Source organism: Gigantopelta aegis, chromosome 13 (assembly GCF_016097555.1).
Source record: "Gigantopelta aegis isolate Gae_Host chromosome 13, Gae_host_genome, whole genome shotgun sequence".
Classification (NCBI taxonomy): Eukaryota; Metazoa; Mollusca; class Gastropoda; order Neomphalida; family Peltospiridae; genus Gigantopelta; species Gigantopelta aegis.
The window spans coordinates 20,982,284-21,004,998 of record NC_054711.1 but is presented as its reverse complement, the minus strand read 5'-3'; the positions used below and the strand labels follow the sequence as shown (position 1 = coordinate 21,004,998).

Here is a 22,715-nt window from a genome sequence, read left to right as displayed (position 1 = left end):
TCGTCATATGTGGTCATGTGGGATAGAAAAAGTATACCCGAGGTGGTGGAAATTTCTACCTGGGACGAGGCTTGCCGAGTTCCATGGTCGACATTTTCATCACCGAGGGTGTATTATTTCTATCCCACATGAACGCATATGATGGAGTCTTTTTCTCTCATTCGTTCGATAAATAAACCATTATTTTACAGGAACAGACAAAGATGGCTGAACAAGTAACTTTTTTTATTTCACTATTTTATCATAAATGAACTACACTATCATATTTGCCGGGTCTGTTTCATGTGTTAAATAAAATTTATTTAACACTACAAATCAACAAGATAGCTTTTATAATGAAGGTTTTAATAACAAAATATTAATTTAAAACTGTCTAATGACCTCACGTCACCATCTCACACTAATATAACGTCATATATTACCAACGACGTCATGTCAAAGGAGTGCGCATGATATCCCATGTAGGATAGAAATTTCTTACATGACTTTCTTCCATGGGGTAGCTCTGTCCTATATACCTGAGGATGAGAGAATGTGAACTAATCACTGAACATTATTTGCTAACACTACACACTCCACACGAAAGTCTGCAGTAAACAAGCATGTAGCTGGGATTGGAGCGACATTCACCACGTCGTGACCACGTCGTACACATCGTGTCGCTGTCAATACACGTCTGTTGCTGGTTGTACGTAACAGGCGCTGTAATAGAATAAAAACATAAAAATAATGAAAAACATAAACAGAATTGAAATTTTAATAATGCTGATGTTGTTGTCGCTTGTGTTGAGTTTTTCAGGGGGAGGGTGTTGTTCTTTGGTTGGTTTTGGGGGTTATTTTTGTTGATTCTTTTTTCTTACTTTGCTTTTTTAACTCTTTTTCTTTTTCTTTTTTTTTTGTTGGGGGGGGGGTGGGGGGTGGTGGTGGTAGTGGTGGTGGTGATTTGATTTGATTTTTCTTTTTCTATTTCTTCTTCTTCTTTTTTTTTTCTTTTGGGGGGGGGGGGGGGGGGGGGGGTGTCGCTGACCGTGTATATGTCAAACTACCTTACTACGGCAGCTATATTTGCCATTCTTGCATGTTTTAATCAGGGGTGGATCCAGGAAATACTTGTGGGAATAAAATGGGGAACACATGAACAAACTCCTGAAAAGGGAAATCTAATTAATGTTTTGTTTTTTTAAATAACAGAAATACGAGGCATTTGAATATATTTAAGAGGGTCCCCTGCCCCCACCCAACCACCCCCACTCCACCCCACCCCGACCCGACCCGTATCTATTAACACATAGTAGAGTAGAAAGACGTCCCGCATTTTTAGTACAAAATTATTATGCAACTTTAAAAATAAAATACAAATCTACATCTGTTCTTAATGACCAAGTGAAAACGCGATAACATTGGCACTGGTCAGATCTATCAACAAAGAGCTAAAGAAGAACTGACCAGTAAGATCAGATTTAAATTACACTGAGAGTTTCATAACTCAATTTCTTTTGTAAAAGCAATGGTCTTACCGCTATCGCTGCACGCATTGCACGAGCGTCGGCATGACGTCATCATGTAGGCTGGGTTGGCGGTGCACTCTCCGCTTCTAGCCCACGACGTGCACATGCTGTTGCTGTCGCTACACCGTGATGATGATGGCTGTCTGCCTGATGCCGCAGAATTAGCGGCTGTGGACGGGCAAATTAGGTAATTAATGTTATAGGCTAAACGTATGTTCATGTGGGATACGTATTAGTACTCTCTCTCTCTCTCTCTCTCTCTCTCTCTCTCTCTCTCTCTCTCTCTCTCTCTCTCTCTCTCTCTCTCTCTCTCTCTCTCTCTCTCTCTGCTGAGTATGCTGAGGTTTAAATGTACATGAATGTCGATATGTTCAGTTTTAAATAAATATGAATAACGAATATACTCCGTTTTAGGCATAAATGACGAACATGCTCAGTTTTAAATATACATGAATGTCGATATACTCATTTTTTTATAAAAACGAATAAAGAATATACTCAGTTTTAGGCATAATTGACATATAATATCAGTTTTAAATAGACATGAACGACAAATATGCTAAGTTTTAAACGAATAACGAATATACTCAGTTTTAAGCATGAATAACGAATATATTCAATATTAAAGTATTATGAATGACGAATACGTGTATTCTCAGTTTTAAATAGTCATGAATGCGAATATGCCGAGTTTCAAAATGATATGAATGACGAATATGCGCAGTTTTAAATTGCTATGCCTAACGAATATGCTCAGTTTTAAATAGACACGAATGACGAATATGCTCAATTTTAAATAGACGTGAATGACTAAAATGTTCAGTTTTAAATAGACATGAACGACAAATATACTCAGTTTTAAATAGACATGAACGACAAATATGCTCACTTTAAAACGAATAACGAATATACTCAGTTTTAAGCATGAATAACGAATATATTCAATATTAAAGTACTATGAATGATGAATATGCTCAGTTTTTAATAGACACGAACGACAAATATGCTCAGTGTTAAATATACATGAATGCGAATATGCCAAGTTTTAAAATGATATGAATGAAGAATATGCTCAGCTGCATCTTCATAAATCAAGGCTAATATTCGTTCCTCGTATTCAGCCTTGAAACAAGTAGTCAAAATTACTGGTTACCACTACTAGCGCCCTCTATTGGAAGAAAATTTGTAACACCGATTATGTCCCTTACACGATGACATCGCTGACCAATCACAGCATCGGTAACATGTGACAATCTTGAAAGCAATATCAAAAATTAACCGCCGAAACCTTTTTTTTAACATATCGTAACAAACACGACACGTTTCCACGGACGCTGACGCTGCCATCTTTGTTTACAATAACAAGGGAATCTATAAGGAGCGTTGCGATTCGTTGCAATCAGATCTCATCGCATCCAATGAAATTTAAGCATTTTGTGGCACGATTTCTTAACGACATGTATCAAGGCTGAATACGAGGAACGAATATTAGCCTTGATTTATGAAGATGGCTCAGCTGTAAATAGACGTGAATGACTAATATGTCCAGTTTTAAACAGACATGAGCGACGAATATGCCCAGTTTTAAATAGACATGAAAGACGAATATGCCCAGTTTTAAATAGACATGAACGACAAATATGCTCAGTTATAAATAGACACAAACGACAAATATGCTCAGTTTTAAATAGACATGAACGGCGAATATGCCCCGTTTTAAATAGATATGAATGACGAACATGCCCAGTTTTAAATAGACTTACTTGAACACTTGTTACAGGACCTCCGACAGTTTGTAGACATGAATGCCGAATATGCTGCACTCCCACAGTAGTTTCTTCTCCGCCAGTATCCACAGTAGATACTCAAGTCTCTGCAAGACCTTGAACCTTATGAGGTCAAAGGCCACGGATAAAAGGTCATATTGTTAATCAGTTTAACAAGTTAACATACCAATATTTTTAATGGACTATCGATGTAGATTATCGAACTGCAATTTAAAAAAAAAAAAAATGGCAATTACACATTACATGTATTATTATAAGGCCAATGAATACATTAAAAGGACATTCCCGAGTTTCCTGCATTGTAAGATGTTTCCGACTAATAAAATAGTTCTACGATTAAACTTACATATTAAATATATTTTCTTGTGTAGAATATTAATGTCTGTATATTCAATGTATTTCTGGTCGTCTTAATATTTGTAAGAAGGAAATAAAATGATATTTAACCTAGTATAAATATTAGAACGATCAAAAACATGTTTAATATACATCCACTAATATTTTATACAGAAAAATATATTTAATATGTAATTACAGTCGTAAACAATTCTCTGTTAGTCGATAACGATTAAAAATTAAAGCAAACTCAAGAATGTCCCTTTAATTTGTTTAATTAAGCGACCAACTGTTTTGTGGTCGTCGTTGTATTCGTCATCAAAGTCATATGAAGGTTTCAAATCTCTTTCTGGGTTTTTTCTACTTCGAGACTGGGGTGCAATCGCTAAATATATGTATATGTATATTATATGATCGAAATATTGAAGTTCATATTTCGTATAATATGGATTGGTTTGGCCATCGCTTGATCTTTATTATGTTCCATTGATCTCTCTCTCTCACACACACACACACACACAAGAGAGAGAGAGAGAGAGAGAGAGAGAGAGAGAGAGAGAGAGAGAGAGAGAGAGAGAGAGAGAGAGAGAGAGAGACTTTGAGAGGAGTGAGAGAGAGAGAGAGAGAGAGAGAGAGAGAGACAGACAGACAGACAGACAGACATACATGAGCGGGATCGACCGCGTAGATTGTTGACCCCATGCATGTGGTTGAGTTAAAGAGCATCCTTTTTATGGATGCCTTAATAGCTCAGAGCGCATCGTGGTTAGCCTCGCAATTTGCGGGCGATTCCGTGCCACAGGTTCGAGTCCCAGCAACGGCATGGGACAATTTGTGAGGCCAGAAAGGCCAGTGCGTTAATATCTGTGTATGTAACAGTCAACCTCGACATACATACAATATATAGATATTCATACATCAATACAGAGAGAGAGAGAGAGAGAGAGAGAGAGAGAGAGAGAGAGAGAGAGAGAGAGAGAGGAGAGAGAGGGGAAGAGAGAGAGGGAGAAGAGGTGGGAGAGGGGAGAGGAGTTGGGAGGGAGAGAGGGGGGGGGGGGGCGGGGGGGGGAGAGAGAGGGGGGGGGGCTGACAAACATGCACACCTACTAATGCATAGTCTCACACACTTACCTCCTCCATTACCGCCACCCCCGCCACATTTTCTACAAGACTTCTTACAGAATGACAGCATGTATGCTGGGTTGTTATCACACTCGCCCATCCGCGCCCAGTTAGCACAATTAGAATTCTGATCTCGACACGTCCCTGTTAAAACAAAGTGTGGAAACACAATGAAAATCACATATATATATATAGTATTTGTGGTTCACCTTATTATCGTATAGTGCTCAACATATTAATAAATTAAAATCGTGCATAGTATATATACATACATACTACTATGCGGGTTTCAGGGCAGTGCAATTTGTGCATGGACGACAAATTAGCGTTAATAAACTCTATAAAAATGCCGGAATTTTGAATAAGAGTAATGAAATCTTAAGCACATGTGGACACACTCTGAAAAAACAATTATCAAGACCAAAAACGGACAGCGTCATAACGTGTTCATATAGTGACGTCATATATTAGTTACGCGTTATATTCGCCTGAAGATCGCCGTTTAGCGTAAAACTATGTATGTATATATAATTCCAATCTCTAAAAATACCTTTATTATAAACCCTTGGATTGGTCAAATTCGTATCACGTGATGATAAAAACTGGCATTCATAGCACCATGAATCTCAGTTTAGCACTATTTTTGGCTATATAGCCGGAACTACTTTATGAATTATGTCAACAAAGGAATCCCCGAGGAATTTCCTTGAGGTTCTATTTTTAGACATCAAAAGTAATCGTCTGCTGTCAAACTTCTAAACATCTTCACATATAAATTATACCATACAAAATAGGTCGCTTCAGACATTTTTATTAAAGGTTAAAAGTTATTGAAATTACTTACGTTATATGTTTATAGTGAATTCAAAATCCCACAGCTAAAAATCTATTTTGCCGATCCAAAAAAAGTATATAATTCCAATGGAATTTGGTATTTTACAAAAGCGATTTCAAAAACAAAATTCAGTCAGTTCATGCCAACCATTAGCAGTAACGCGCATTCAACGGCATTGTAGTATGACGTACACAACACATAATTTCTAAGTTTGCGCGCCACTGCGATGCAATCTTTAAACGAGTCGGGTTTTGAAACTAGGCATATCATGTACATGTCGGGACACAGGAACAGAGAATGTTCCACTTTCCAAAAACGAAACATGAGCATGGCACTGTCAAATCTCACGAATACTTGTGTCGCACCACTTGAAGTCACACATGCCAAAACCATCCTGTTGCCACTTCCACAATTACAAGGCCAGTAAACACAGAAAGTCGCGACACACCTGTTTCATCCATTTCCGGAAACATTGAAACCACTTTCTCCATGTCAAATCTATCAACACATGGAATTATCACGCACTCAAAATTTTATAACTGTAATTTCAACGTCGTAATTGGTAAATCTGGACAGTAATCAAAAAATGGCGCCCATCCACAGTTCGTAGTTAAATATTCATACACCAACCGCTTCACATATAAATTATAGCATACAAAATAGGTCGCTTCAGACATTTTTATTACAGGTTAAAAGTTATTAAAATTACTTACGTTATATGTTTCTAGTGAATTCAAAATGTTTTTAGTTGGTATTGACATTTAATGCAAAAAATTAATATGAATTGTATTAATGATTGTAACATTGTCATTCTCTCATTCGGCTATTGACGGGAAAAGCCGAACCACCATAGGAATTCCGCTAATGTTGAGTATGAATTTCGTGTTAATAAAATAGTAAATAGTTGGAAAATAGAGTTCACTTTTTATTTTAAAGAGCTTTACATTAATGACATGGTTATGTGTTTGGAATTATAAGAAATGAATGTGAAATTTTTAAATATCAAGTCAGAATACAGAAGATATATTGACGTACATTTAGATTTCTAATATCGACAAGTCCCTGTTAAAAAGTGAATTGGCGAAAGAATTGCGTGGTTTTGTCAATTAAAATCGCATTTCGCAAGTCAGAACCTTATAGTCATCTTGACTAAGATTTAATGATTTAATCACTCCGTATTCAAATTCGTTTCCAGAGTATGCTAGAGAAATATTAGCAAAGTGTTAATTACCTCAAGTGTTCTCTAGCTCTCTCCTGTTTATATGTTGTCAGGGAGATTGACAACGTATAAACGGGGAGGATTCTAGCCCATGAGCCAGAGGGGTCGGTAGGTTTCATCTGTAGGGGGGGGGGGGGGGGGGGGGGGGGGGTGAATGGTCACAGGGGATACTCGAGCTAAGTGGTAATTAAATCACACCTCACGGGTGGAAAAAAGAAGAAAGACTCTCTATGATACAGCATCTAAACATTAGTTCAAGACATACTAGTCCCTGTCCCTGTCCCGGTTCCAGTGCCTCCACCAGTTCCTGTTCCGCCGCCAGTTCCGGTTCCAGTTCCTGTTCCACCGCCCGTTCCGGTTTCATTTCTACCACCATTTCCGGTCCCGCCACCATTTCCGGAACATCTCCGGTATGGATTTCCGGGACACCAACAGTTGCAGTCTTTCCCCACAAACCCCTCACCTGGACAGCTACGTCTACCGCAGTGAGCTGTAGTAGGAAAGGAAAGGAATGTTTGTATATTGCTACCTCAGGACATTTAAAAAAAACTATGGATATCGGCTTTCTAACAAAAAAAAGAAAGAAATGTTTTATTTAACGACGCACTTAACACATTTTATTTATGGTTATATGGTGTCAGACATATGGTTAAGGACCACACAGATTTTGAGAGGAAACCCGCTGTCGCCACTACATGGGCTACTCTTCCGATTAGCAGCAAGGGATCTTTTATTTGCGCTTTCCACAGGCAGGATAGCACAAACCATGGCCTTTGTTGAACCAGTTATGGATCACTGGTCGGTGCAAGTGGTTTACTCCTTCCCATTGAGCCTTGCGGAGCACTCACTCGGGGTTTGGAGTCGGTATCTGGATTAAAAATTCCATGCCTCGACTGGGATCCGAACCCAGTACCTACCAGCATGTAGACCGATGGCCTACCACGACGCCACCGAGGCCGGTCCTTTCTAACAAAAATTTATGGTTATTTTGACATTTGGTGTAGCGGATCAAGAAGTTTGTATACCAAATTACCAGTAAATGAACATTTGCAGGATATGGTTTACAAAGAGAAATAATTTAATTTAAAACAACCAGTGGCAGATCCAGAAAATCAATTTACGTGGGGGACGGTGACATGAGATGGAATGCCAAGGGAACTTTGGGGGAGGTTTGTAGGGGGATCGTAAAAAAAAGAAAATTAATATATAATAAAATTATAACCATCGCTCTGCCCCCCCCCCCCTTAGATCCGCCTCTGACAACAATAGCAATAACAACATCTCCGACAAGCATGACATTACATGTAAAAATACAAGTTTGACGACAACACTAGAGCACATTGATTGGTCGTTAGCTATTGCAGGACAAGCATTTGGTAATTGAATCACTGGATCAAAAGCCCTCGATGGAGCCATTATTTGATTGTCTTTTTCCCCCGTCCCAACCAGTGTCCCACAGCTGATATATCAAAAGCCGTGGTGTGTGCTGTCGGTCTGTTAGACTGGAAGATTGGGTAACCTCCACCCTAGTGCTGGAGCAAATCCTCAAATTCGGGCCAAAACTATAGAGCTATTCAGGCAGAATTAGCTGTGCTGAAACAATTTCACTATATATTTGCATCATTGTACTAAACACTAGTTGAAATTCATGTAAAAATGCGTAGTGAATAGTTTGACTATAACGTATCCTTGCTAAATGGTTGTAATAGTTTCCACAAGACATGGTCCTACTGACAGTAAGTAGTGTCATAAGCATACGATACGGCGGAAGGGGGCCAGGGGGACATGGATGGAGTAACTCATCAAATTCCGACAAAAACGATAGAGCTATTCGGGAAAAATAATCTGTAGTTTAACAATAGTTGTGGTATTGCTACACAGAAGTTCGAGCTTACCGGCACACTGGTACATGAGGTTAGCCAGTTTGATATCCTTGAAACTGAAACCTGCGCTCTTGCCCATACGATTCTGAAACCTCGAGTTCTTGGCAACAATCGTCACCCCACCATTGGCAGAGAAAGCCTGGAAAACAGAGATATGTGATGTTGAATTTAAATATACTAAACGTTCAAAGGTTCTTGCGTATAAATTCTTTCAATTTCGCGGGGCAGGACATAGCCCAGTGGTAAAGCGCTCGCTTGTTGCGCGGTCAGTCTAGGATCTATCCCCGTCAGTGTGCCCGTTGGGCTATTTCATGTTCATGCCAGTGCACCACGACTGGTATATCAAAGGCCATGGTATGTGCTATCCTGTCTATGGGATAGCGCATATAAAAGAACCCTTGCTACAAATTGAAAAATGTAGCCGGTTTCCTTTCTAAGATTATATGTCAAAATGTTTCACATCCAATAGCCGATGATTAATAAATCAATGTGCTCTAGTGGTGTCGTTAAACAAAAAAAACTATTAAAAAAAAAACACTTTAAAAAAAAATTATTTTGTGTAAAAGATACTCTGACTTGAAAAAAAATGTTTCTTGTTTCTTTTATTAATAAACATTCACATGCACCGCCCTTTATTATCTTTGTCAAGCTGATGTCATCTACGAATGATCTACTGCTATTTAATGTATTAATGTTGCTATAAATTACCGTGTGTCACTGTGTCTTTAATAAGAATGCGAAGTGATGATGTCGATGCCTTATGATTACCGCATGCATGCGACAAAGGTATGTGGATTTTCCTATGGATTTTGAGTCAGAAAGAAAGAAATGTTTTATTTAACGACGCACTCAACACATTTTACTTACGGTTATATGGCGTGAGACATATGGTTAAAGACCACACATATTTTGAGAGGAAACCCGCTGTCGCCACTACATGGTCTACTCTTTCCGATTAGCAGCAAGGGTCTCTTATTTGCGCTTCCCACAGCAAGAATAACACAAATCATGGCCTTTGTTGAACCAGTTATGGATCACTGGACGATCTGTGACCAAGCCAGTTTACATGCATACCACAATTTAATGCAACTTGTTAACGTATATTATTCTCGAGTGTAACCGGCGTCATCTGATTGTTTGGTAAGAGGTTCTATATATATATTTCTCCCATCCCTAGCCGTGCAAGACCATGCGGAATAAATCGGTCTTGCATGACCACGTGACTTCTATTGTTTGAGCTGATATTAACATTGGGTGACGTCACGTAAACGGCAAAATAACGCAAGAAATGCTTTTTATATTTCATAAAAACAAGGAAACCTGCTGTCATAATGAAATTACGCTATCATTTTCGGTTTACACTTTAAGTATAAACCATTTATGGGTACGATCTTTTCAATGGTTATGATTATTTCATTTTATATATATATATATATATATATATATACTGAACAAAAAAAGAAGCTTCCGATTTGTACATATAGTATTTGTTGTGTTAAAGAATTCATTGTGTAATGAAATTATATAGGTAGTATTAGCCTTGAGCTGTATTATCAGGATTCATGAAATTTATCGATTATTTTTGCACTGTTAATCGTCGACAACGTGAAATTCAATTTGCACGTGCATGCATAGTTCGACATGTCCCGTGTAGTATTCGGTCAATTTGTTTTACTTGTCTTACTGACATTGTTCAAATTTTGTAAAAAAAAATACTTTTTTTATATTGTAGCATTTTTAGAATACCCAATAATTTACGCGAACGGGCGATTGGCATGCTTGATGCTGGCATGTCGACAGAAGACGTTGCAAGGCATGTTGGGAGTTCTAGTCGAGCGATACGAAATCTTCGCGTAAGATTTCGCACCAACGACTTACCACGTTGTGGACGTCCGCGTGTTACAACGCGTGGTCAAGACCGCTATATCATGAACACGCATTTGCGCAATCGATTCCAAACTGCCACTGCTACTGCTGCTAAAACACCTGGGCTTCATAATAACCGAATCAGTGGGCAAACTGTTCATAATCGTCTGCGGGAGAACGGTTTACATGCACGACGTCCTTACGTCGGATGCGTTTTAACGCAACGTCATCGTCTAAATCGTCTTAATTGGGCACGTGTACACACTTGTTGAATACGGCGACGCTGGAATACCGTTCTTTTTTCGGATGAATCCAGATTTTCTTTACAACGTGGCGATGGCAGGGTGCGCGTCTACCGTAGGAGAAATGAACGCTATGCTGACTGTTGTGTTCTTGAACGAGATCGTTTCGGGGGTGGGGGTTCTGTCATGGTCTGGGCATCCACTGCCCATGGTTATCGTTCACCACTAGTCGGCATTGATGGCAATTTAAGTGCTCAACGTTACCGCGATGACATTCTCGCTCATCACGTCATTCCTCTGTTCCATAACAACGCCAACATCTCGATTTTTCAGCATGATAATGCCACCTCTCATACAGCTAGAGACACTGTAAATTTTCTTAGGACAAATAACATTGATTTCATTGATGACTGGCCCGCTAAAAGTCCTGATCTCAACCCCATCGAGCATGTCTGGGATAGTCTGGACAGACGATTGAGGCGTCGTCCCAACCCACCCGCTAACGTCAACGAACTTTGTCAAGCGCTCATTCAGGAATGGAACAATATTCCACAAGCAGAAATCAACACTTTAGTCAATTCTATGCGCCTGCGATGCACTGCAGTGGTCAATTCAAGAGGTGGTCATACCCGTTATTAAGTGGATGTTTTTTTTTTTTACCCCTACCACACTTGGTCAAGATTTCTCCCAGTTTCTGTTAAGCTATGGCCATGATTTTTACACCAAACGATGCATCATGGAACACTCTTTAAACGCATATATAACAATTATTCCCCCGGTTTGTTTTCATCAAATTATGTTCAAGTAAAGTTAGCGGAAGTTTCTTATTTTGAATCCTGCCAGTGATTTAAAAATAATTTGAAAACATTCTGAATTATCCTGAGGGTATACGACATGTTTCGTGTGAATTACGAATGCCTTAAAACATGTTTTATTTGATAAAATAAATAATTTGTAATGTAAAACTGAAGACTGATTTAGTTGGGGGTTTTTTATAAATAAATAAATAATTTTTAATGTAAAATTGAAGACTGATAACCCACCCTGTACGTATTGGTATGGTTCGCTGTACTGCGGCCACTAAAATAGACTCGCCCGATATTTTTAGAATTTGTATGCTCCCAAATAACGTTATAAAAGGCGAAGTGTAATTGGTCAATATTTAAATTATTATTTACAGACGAAATGTTACCTGGACATTGGGGACTACGCAGTGTTGTTAGTTTTAAATCACTGGCAGGATTCTGCAAGTAAGGTTTTGATTGGTGGACATGAGCTCCAACTGGCTGGTGTTAGATCCACATGTAATAGTGGAGCTAATTTTAATTAGATTGCATTTGAAATATCTTACGTTTCTATCTATAACCTATACATGGCTGAACGCACATATACAATATAATAGTTCTTATACACCCGTTGGTGAGAACACCATGCGTTATTTTGGATAACGCATGGTTGTTTACACACGTACGTGTGTTAACAATTTCAAGACATACGACTGGCTGCCTAGGTGATGACCAGGTCACCACTGCCATATATCCAATAAAAACTACATAATGGAAATCTATGACATTGTAACGCATAGTTAACTTGACAATCATGGGTTTGTGATGCGTAAGTTAGCTACAAATGCAACGGAAGTAAATAACTTTTAGTCCAAAAAGATGTTAAAATGTGCTTAAAACCTGGGTTTTGAGGATTATATAAGAAGTAGAATAATATATTCGTGCCCGTTAGATACCATTTATCTCACAACTCGTTGTTTAAAAAAGTATCAAATTCGCTTTCGCTCCTTAGATACATTTTAAAACAACTCGTTGTGATATAAATGGTATCTAACGGCCACTCATGTATTATTCTCTATATCTCACCCGCTGCCCATAATGCATAATACTCGTATAGTCGTAGGCTACGTCATACGTGTTGATAACGTTACGCGTGTATTTCTGGAAGTTGTAGTACAGGTGCGAAGGAATGTTCTGTCGGACTATTCGTACGAACTCGTCCCGATCCGGTCGGGTCTGTTCGTGATGGAAGCCAACCGCGTGACCAATTTCGTGGATGATGACGCTTTTCTGAAAACAAATAACAAGAAAAAAGTTTCGTTCTGAGACATTATTTGTTCGATCCGCTTTGGTAATGCCAATTTAGATTATAAAATAAATAAACAAATAAACAAACAAATGTATTAATAGATAAACAAACAAACACAAAGAAAAACAAACTTATAAATAAATACATACATACATACATACATACATACATACATACATACATACATACATACATACATACATACATACATACATACATACATACATACATACATACATACATACATGAATGAATGAATGAATGGATGAATGGATGAATGAATAAATAAATAACTACAACCAAACAAACAAACAAGCAAGCAAAAAAACAAATAAATAAATAAATAAGCAAATAAATAAACAAATAAATAAACAAACAAACAAACAAAAACAAACAAATGTACATCAATCAATCAATACACAAATAAATAAGTAAATACGTTAGAAATAGTTAATGAGAGAACATCCAAATACAAACATATTATTCCCTCTGCCACCCCTCTCCCCTCCCCCTCCGATCCCCTATACAAAATTCGACCTAAATGACAACACGCCAGGTATTTAAGTGCACTGACTTTCACACAGGACATACCTATCCTAAAACAGACGACGTGACACTACAGACCAAAATAGAATCAGGACACTATCATTAATCTTCTTCTCCAGCCAAACAGAACGAACAGGGGCAGTCCAACAATTACGTTACGCTTTAGTAGGGAGGGAGTGGGGAGTATCATGGTATGCATTACGAAACTTGGCGGAGGGAGGGTTTTATTTTAATAATATAAGGTCTACTGGCTGGTAGGTACTGGGTTCGGATCCCAGTCGAGGCATGGGATTTTTAATCCAGATACCGACTCCAAACCCTGAGTGAGTGCTCCGCAAGGCTCAATGGGTAGGTGTAAACCACTTGCACCGACCAGTGATCCATAACTGGTTCAACAAAGGCCATGGTTTGTCCTATCCTGCCTGTGAGAAGCGCAAATAAAAGATCCCTTGCTGCTAATCGGAAGAGTAGGCCATGTAGTGGTGACAGCGGGTTTCCTCTCAAAATCTGTTTGGTCCTTAATCATATGTCTGACGCCATATAACCGTCGTTAATTAAAACATTTCTTTCTTTCTTTCTTTCTTACAACTCGATTTTCTCCGTGTACAACACCTACGACCGATTAGTTGTTAATCTGAGCGCACTCAACGTAGGTCGGGAGATGTAGAAATTACAACGGAACCATCGAGTTGGGCCAACTTCGTCGTGGCAGTTGCTAGTCTGAACCTAGCATTTTCACAACTCGATTTCCTTCGTGTACAACCCCTACGACTTTTATAGCTGTTAATCTGAGCGCACCCAACGTAGGTCGGGAGTTGGGGAAATTACAACGCAACCATCGAGTTGGGCCAACTTCGTCGTGGCAGCTGCTAGTCTGAGACTAGTATTTTCACTCACCACTCGGCAGCCCCAGGCGAGTGTGACTGGCTGGGTCCCTCCCGTCATCCCAACCCTAGAGGAACACCTGCAAATAGAACACATCAACTATGAAGAAAAAAAAAGTAAACTTTTGTTTTGTTTAACGACACCATTAAAGAACACTCCTGCGCGTGCTGTAACCTCACCGTGGTGCAGGAGTGTAACATTCTCTTTGAGAACCCCTGCGCGTGCTGTAACCTCACCGTGGTGCAGGGGTGTAGCATTATCTTTGAGAACTCCTGCGCGTGATGTAACCTATCCGTGGTGCAGGGGTGTAACATTCTCTTTGAGAACCCCTGCGCGTGCTGTAACCTCACCGTGGTGCAGGGGTGTAACATTCTCTTTGAGAACCCCTGCGCGTGCTGTAACCTCACCGTGGTGCAGGGGTGTAGCATTCTCTTTGAGAACCCCTGCGCGTGCTGTAACCTCACCGTGGTGCAGGGGTGTAACATTCTCTTTGAGAATGGCCAATATAGCACAACATTGAAATTTTGAGTAAAAGTCAGTATCTATCTGTGATATTTGTATTTTTACACAGTTCTTAACACTGTGTTTTTATTTATTTAACTGTTGGATTTTTATATTGATGTTGATCTTCAAATTTTTTTCCATTTACCATAGTTTGACACCCAATAGCCGATGTATTTTTCGTGCTGGGGTGTCGTTAAACATTCATTCATTCATTCATTCATTCATTCATTCCACTACAGCACATTGATTTATTAATCATCTGTTATTTGATGTCAAACATTTTGTATACGTCAGTTGTCTGTGACTGTATGCCTTTAAAATCTCATATTAAGAATATTAAATGATGAAAAACATGTGTAATTTGATACAGTGGCATCGTGTTAAAACATGATATATTATGTTTCTGCACACATTAAATGATTGTACGGATGTAGAACAAAAAAGAAAAGTTAAACTTTGTTAAAGTTTGTTTTGTTTAAATACACCACTAGAGCACATTGATTGATCAATCATCGGCTATTGGATGTCAAACATTTGGTAATTCTGACTCGTGGTCATCAGAGCAGAGGCGGGACGTAGACCCGTGGTATAGCGCTCGCTCGATGCGCTGTCGGTCTGGGATCTATACCCGTCGATGGGCCCATTGGGCTATTTCTCATCCCAGCCAGTGAACCGTGAATGGTATATCAAAGGCCGTGGTATATACTACCCTGTCTGTGGGACGGTGCAAAAACCAACCTCCCCGTCGGTGTGCCCACTGGGCTATTTCTCGCTCCAGCCAGTGCTCAACAGTTGGTTTAACAAAGGTCATGGTATGTGTTATCCTGTCGTTGGAATGGTGCATATAACAGATCCCTTGCTGCTAATTGAAAAGAATAGTGGCGACAGCGGTTTCCTGTCTATATATATATGTGTGGTCCTTAACCATATGTCCGACGCCATATAACCGTAAATAAAATGTGTTGAGTGCGTCGTTAACTAAAACATTTCTTTCGTTTCCTCTCTAAGACTGTAATATCAGAATTCCAAAATGTTTGATAGCCAATAATTAATAAGTCGATGTATTGGAGTGGTGTTGTAAAACAAAACAAACAGACTTTAAATATCTTAAAGAAGTTGGGCGACACTTTTGTATGGTTACTTCCTGAATGGGGTCATATATACTGGCTATACCAGCTTTATTTGAAAATTTTATTTTTTATTACTATTGGGATTAGCAGTGTCAAAGTCCGAAGTAAAACAAACATCTGAGAGCGGTGTTACAGTTTGTTTTGTTTAACGACACACTAGAGCATATTGATCTATCAATCATCGGCTATTAGAGAGAGACAGTACCCTTTTAACATGCCCCTATACCACTAAGGTTTCGGGCATGTCTATCCCGGGCCCGGACTCTGGATAGCCAATGCCCTAGTCCGGGACAGAACGGCTATTAGGAACATTTGGTTCTGACATACTATAGTCTTAAAGAGGAAACTCGCCACGTTTCCATTACTAGCATGGGATTTATTTATATACACCAGACAGAATAGCACATACCACGACGGCGTTTTGTATACCATTCGTGGTGCCCTGGCTGGAACAGAAAAAGCCCAATAAGCCCACCGACGGGGATCGATACTAGACCGACGGCGCATCAAGCAAGCGCTTTACCACAGCGCTGCGTTCCGCCGGTCTCCCAAACGGTCTACCGGCCTCGGTGGCGTCGTGGTTAAGGCCATCGGCCTACAGGCTGGTAGGTACTGGGTTCGGATCCCAGTCGAGGCATGGGAGTTTTAATCCAAATACCGACTCCAAACCTTGAGTGAGTGCTCCGAAAGGCTCATTGGGTAGGTGTAAACCACTTGCACCGACCAGTGATCCATAACTGGTTCAACAAAGGTCATGGTTTGTACTATCCTGCCTGTGGGAGGCGCAAATAAAAGATCCCTTGCTGCTAATCGGAAGAGTGGCGACAGCGGGTTTCCTCTCAAAATCTGTGTGGTCCTTAACCATATGTCTGACGCCATATAACCGTAAATAAAAGGTGTTGAGTGCGTCGTTAAATAAAACATGTCTTTCTTTCTTTCCCAAAGGGTCTCCACCACCTGCCCACGCCACCCCTGTGTTCCCGCATTTAACACCATCAGTCCTCCAGTGATGTATCATACAGTTTTTGTTGTAATAAAACAAATTTTATAACGCCAATAAATTTATATGCAATTTTATTTTATACAGTAAACTGTATCAAAGTTTGTTTTTTATTTAACGACGCCGCTAGAGCACATTGATTTTTAATCTTATCATCGGCTATTGGACGTCAAACATATGGTCATTCTGACACTGTTTTTAGAGGAAACCCGCTGTCGCCACATAGGCTACTCTTTTTTACGACAGGCAGCAAGGGATCTTTTATTTGCGCTTCCCACAGGCAGGATAGCACAAACCATGGCCTTTGTTGAACCAGTTATGGATCACTGGTCGGTGCAAGTGGTTTACACCTACCCATTGAGCCTTGCGGAGCACTCACTCAGGGTTTGGAGTCGGTATCTCGATTAAAAATCCCATGCCTCGACTGGGATCCGAACCCAGTACCTACCAGCCTGTAGACCTGACGCCACCGAGGCCGGTATAAACTGTATCAAGTAGCCTTGTGCTTGAAACATGAAGGTAGTACTAAACCAAATAACATCCGGCTGGGTCAAAGTTCGAGGTGTATCGACATTTGATTAGTTAATACCGCACGTACTGCAATTAATGATAAATGTGACTGTGTTTGTGTCTGGGCAAAAAAATGTATGCAATTTTATTTTATCAAGTACCACTGTGTCAAATAGCCTTGTATTGGGGTACCTGTAAAAAAAAGTACTCAAATTTTGTGCGAAACTAGGGGTCTTGTAAAAACATCTAGTTATATATGAAAAAAAAATGAGCCATGGAAGGTACCATTTCTTCAGTTAATACTTTGAGGTAGGGGTTGTACTAATGATATTTATGGGTCGTAGTTCATATTGATATGCATGTATGGCATATAGTCTTTATAAACACTTGCGTTAACATGGTCGCTTATGGGATTTTACTTGGTATATTACAACCTGTATTTTAACCTGAAAAACTAAGAACTATAATTTTATGCGAAACTATGGCTGTCGTAAAAACATCCAATTCATAGTTTGGTTGATATATTTCATAGTGTATTTAACCACATATGTTAACATTGATTGTGGCTTATGGGATTTTACTTGGTATACTTTTACCTGTAACTTGTATGTAATACTTAGCAGTTTCTTTACTTTTCATACCATAATTTGACACCCAATAGCCGATGTATTTTTTCGTGCTGGAGTGTCGTTAAACATTCATTCATTCATTCATTATTTAGTTTTCATACCATAGTTTGACACCCAATAGCCGATGTATTTTTCGTGCTGGGGTGTCGTCAAACATTAATTCATTCATTCTTTAGTTTTCATACCATAGTTTGACACCCAATAGCCGATGTATTTTTCGTGCTGGGATGTCGTTAAACATTCATTCATTCATTCTTTAGTTTTCACATCCACAGTAGACTGGATTTATTCATGACTAAATTTTAAAGTTAAAGTTTGTTTTCCTGAACGACACTACTAGAGCACATTAATATATTACTCATCAGCTATTTGATGTCAAACATATGGTAATCAAACAAGGGATCTTTTATATGCACCATCCCACAGACATGATAGCACATACCACAGCCTTTGATATACCAGTAGTGGTGTACTGGCTGGAACGAGAAATAGCTCAATGTGCCCACCGACGGGGATCGATCCCAAACCGACTGCGCATCAAGCCAGCGGAACGAGAAATAGCTCAGTGTGCCCACCGATGGGGATCGATCCTACACCGACCGCGCATTAGGCGTGCTTTTTACTACTAGGTTATGACCCGCCCCGAGAAATTTTTACCGTAGTTTACAAACTATTATAACTTTATAAGGACTAATATATGTTTACCGTAGTTTACAAACTATTATAACTTTATAAGGACTAATATATGTTTACCGTAGTTTACAAACTATTATAACTTTATAAGGACTAATATATGTTTACCGTAGTTTACAAACTATTATAACTTTATAAGGACTAATATATGTTTACCGTAGTTTACAAACTATTATAACTTTATAAGGACTAATATATTTTTACCGTAGTTTACAAACTATTATTACTTTATAAGGACTAATATATGTTTACCGTAGTTTACAAACTATTATAACTTTATAAGGACTAATATATTTTTCATACTGTTCTGACCAGTTGCGTTTTTAGGCATTGGGATAGAGTGCCTTACTCGGCAGAGGTATTATTACAGAAATCTGTAATATAATACGTAAGGTCTTTTTAACACTTTCCGATCGTTCTGATCGTTTCTCCTGTTTTGATCTGCACTGCCGATAGCCCTTCTTAGTACACGTTTACCAGATGCCGCAATTCGTAAGAGTCTTTTCGCACTCAAGCCCAGACGACTACCATATACACATCGTGCTAAATATCGAGTTCAAATATGACTTCCAAAAATATAACTGTAATGGAGGCCGCCATTTACACGCCGGTCATATTGTTTAGTGAATTGTAAGGCTACCACATCCCATCTAGTGTAATATAAAATGTTGTAACTTATATTATAGCACAGACGAAGCACTTAACTCTGGCTATTTCTCATTCCATCCAAAAAATTAGTGTAGTCTACACTATGGTGAGTGAAGTTTATGGGGGGGGGGGGGGGGGGGATGTCGAGATATCTTCCTCGGAAAAAATGTATTGAGAAAGAAAGAAAATTTGCTTGAGGAGGGAAGGGTTTCATCCCTCGAAATCATCGCCCTGCACACGCGCCTTCAGCATTGGGCACAGGTTGTAACACGAAACAGCACAATCGATCCACCGACGAGAATCGATCCTAGACCGACCGCATGGTCCTAGGACGGTCGACACTTGCCATGGGGCCCCGACGAATTAATTATCAAAGTTAAAGTTTGTTTTCTTTAGCGACACAACTAGATGGTTTACGGGCCAGCGTACACTTTTGAAAGTGAAAAATGTCGATCAACATTTTTTATTTTGGGGATGTACACTTTTATTTTTTTTGGGGGGAGGGTTTTTTTCAAAAGCGTACTCTTTGTACACGTGTGAAAATGTTGAAAACTATGGACGGCCCCTTAACTAAGTGAGTTAAATCTCGCCATATCGAGTTCGTTAGTAATTTACTGTCATTGTGTAATTTGTTCTCAATACTGTATAAATTTAAAGTTTAGTTCTGTTCAACGACACCACTAGAGCACATTGATTTATTAATCATCAGCTATTGGATGTTAGACGTTCGGTAATTTTGTACATATAGTCCTATAAAGGAAACTGGCTACATTTTTCAGTTAGTAGTACGGGATAGCACATACCACGGCCTTTGATATACCAACCTTGGTGCACTAGCTAGAGTGAGAATTAGCCACTGGGCTTCACCGCCGGAAATCGATGCTAAAGCGACCGCTTATCAGGCGAGTACTTTACCACTGGGCGAGCTACTCTCCGCCTTAAAGCTGTGTAAATAAATTGGGAAATAAAAAAAAAGAAGAAAGAAATGTTTTATTTAACGACGCACTCAACACATTTTATTTACGGTTATATGGCGTCAGACATATGGTTAAGGACCACGGAGATTTTGAGAGAAAACCCGCTGTCGCCACTTCATGGGCTACTCTTTCCGATTAGCAGAAAGGGATCTTTCATTTGCGCTTTCCACAGGCAGGATAGCATAAACCATGGCCTTTGTTGAACCAGTTATGGATCACTGGTCGGTGCAAGTGGTTTACACCTACCCATTGAGCCTTGCGGAGCACTCACTCAGGGTCTGGAGTCGGTATCTGGATTAAAAATCTCATGCCTCGACTGGGATCCGAACCCAGTACCTACCAGCCTGTAGACCGATGGCCTAACCACGACGCCACCGAGGAGAACCCATTACACATTCATATTTTCTTATTGTTTTAGATGGCATAGCTTTTTAGTCGGTAACAGAATCTTCACAGTGTTTCTAGCTCTTGTAACAAAACAAACAAAAAAAATAATAATAATAATAGCCGCAGCTGCGTGAATTATGAATAGAAACATACATAAAACATGTCCTGTGAGAAAAAAAATACTTGTTGCACCAGAGGCATGACAATCTTATGGAAAACTGGTTTCGTGGGCGAAACTGCGCTTTTCAAATGACCTGGTGCATGTATATATATGTCTGCTAAAGCGTAGTGCGAGTCGGTGTCACACGCCTTTATTATTTGCTCTATGCAATGTTTGTCACAATATATTCTGTGAAAAATACAATGTCGGGATGGCCGCATGACTGCCAGTTTTAGAGAGTATTGTCTTATGACGCCAGTGCCCTAGTTTGTAAATACTGCAACGTATTTTTCAACTCTCATAGAGCTCTGTGTTTGATCATTTAAAGGGACAAACCCTATATTTAAATCACTACGGCATATTTTTCACCTAGACCCTAATTTTAACCTGTACAAATGGACACTAAGTTTGGTTAATTTACAAACATGTAACAAAGTTGGATACAACAGAGTGAAACAAGAGTCTGTGACGTTGAAATACCCTTAAAAATAGACCAAAACGCGGCTACATAACCGTTACTTCTCTGACGCACGTGCGTTTTTAAAACTATGAAAAATGCATTTTGTGGTATTAGAAACACCAGGATGAACAGAAACACTTCAGTTGTACGGAAATTAATAATCTAAACAATAAAATATAAGTAATGTTTGATTTCAGTGATATGCCCGAGTGTTTAAAAACTAGGGTCTGTTCCTTTAAATTAACTTACTTCCATTTTATTATTTGTTATATCTATTTCCGTACATCCGAAATGTTTCTGGTCGTCCCGGGGTTTTTTGGTGTGTATTTTTGGTGGGATTTTTTGTTGTTGTTTTTTGTTGTTTTAATACCACGAAACATTTTAGTTTTAATTCTAGAAACGCACGTACTTCTGAGAAGTAACGGTTATAGAGACAAGCTCTAGTTTGTTATTAGGCGGTATTTCCCCTTTTAAATATCACTCAATCATACCGTTATCCAGGATTGTAGATAATCAAACTAATGTTACTTTTTACGGGCTGAAACCTATCTCCACGAGTACCCGTACAAGTGAGAGAAGGAAATGTTTTATTTAACGACGCACTCAACACATTTTATTTACGGTTATATGGCGTCGGACATATAGTTAAGGACCATACAGATATTGAGAAAGGTAACCCGCTGTCGACACTTCATGGGCTACTCTCTTTGATTAGCAGCAAGGGATGTTTTATATGCACCATGCCACAGACAGGATAGCACATACCACGGCTTTTGATATACTAGTCGTGGTGCACTGGCTGGAACGAGAAATAACCTCTCCCTCTCTCTCCCCTCTCTCTCTCTCTCTCTCTCTCTCTCTCTCTCTCTCTCTCTCTCTCTCTCTCTCCCACAAACATTTAATCCCACCTTACATATTTGTATTACATAAAAACATTACCACGCTAGAAGTGGGTTAAATGTGGTTTATAATGACAAGAGTTCTTTTATTTGGGGGGGGGGGGGGGGGGGGGTAGGACGTAGTACAGTGGTAAAGCGCTCGTCAGGTGCGCGGTCCGTCTAGGATCGATCCCCGTCGGTGGACCATTGGGCTATTTCTCGTTTCAGCCTGTGCACCACGACTTGTATATTATAGGCCTTGCTATCCTGTCTGTGGGGTGGTGCATATTCCTTGCTACTAATGGAAACAAGAAGAGGAATTCCTCTCTAAGTCTAAACTGTCAAAATTACCAAATATTTGATATAATATCTAATAATAAATCAATGTGTTCCAGTGGTGTCGTTAAACTATAAAA

At 39.3% G+C, this 22,715-nt stretch overlaps 1 protein-coding gene across 1 annotated transcript in view; it reads right to left on the bottom strand.

Annotated features, from left to right (window-relative positions):
- Positions 1–328: 328 nt before the first annotated feature.
- Positions 329–22,715, bottom strand: part of LOC121387205 (zinc metalloproteinase nas-13-like) — a 22,737-nt gene continuing 350 nt past the window's right edge. The window contains exons 2-9 of the mRNA XM_041518231.1: positions 14,336–14,402; positions 12,670–12,873; positions 8,703–8,829; positions 7,073–7,297; positions 4,763–4,897; positions 3,272–3,397; positions 1,518–1,676; positions 329–702 (exon numbers count right to left, since the gene is read on the bottom strand). Of these exons, the coding sequence (XP_041374165.1) occupies positions 554–702; positions 1,518–1,676; positions 3,272–3,397; positions 4,763–4,897; positions 7,073–7,297; positions 8,703–8,829; positions 12,670–12,873; positions 14,336–14,402 (1,192 nt within the window). The 3' untranslated portion in view covers positions 329–553. The remainder of the gene's footprint in view (positions 703–1,517; positions 1,677–3,271; positions 3,398–4,762; positions 4,898–7,072; positions 7,298–8,702; positions 8,830–12,669; positions 12,874–14,335; positions 14,403–22,715) is intronic.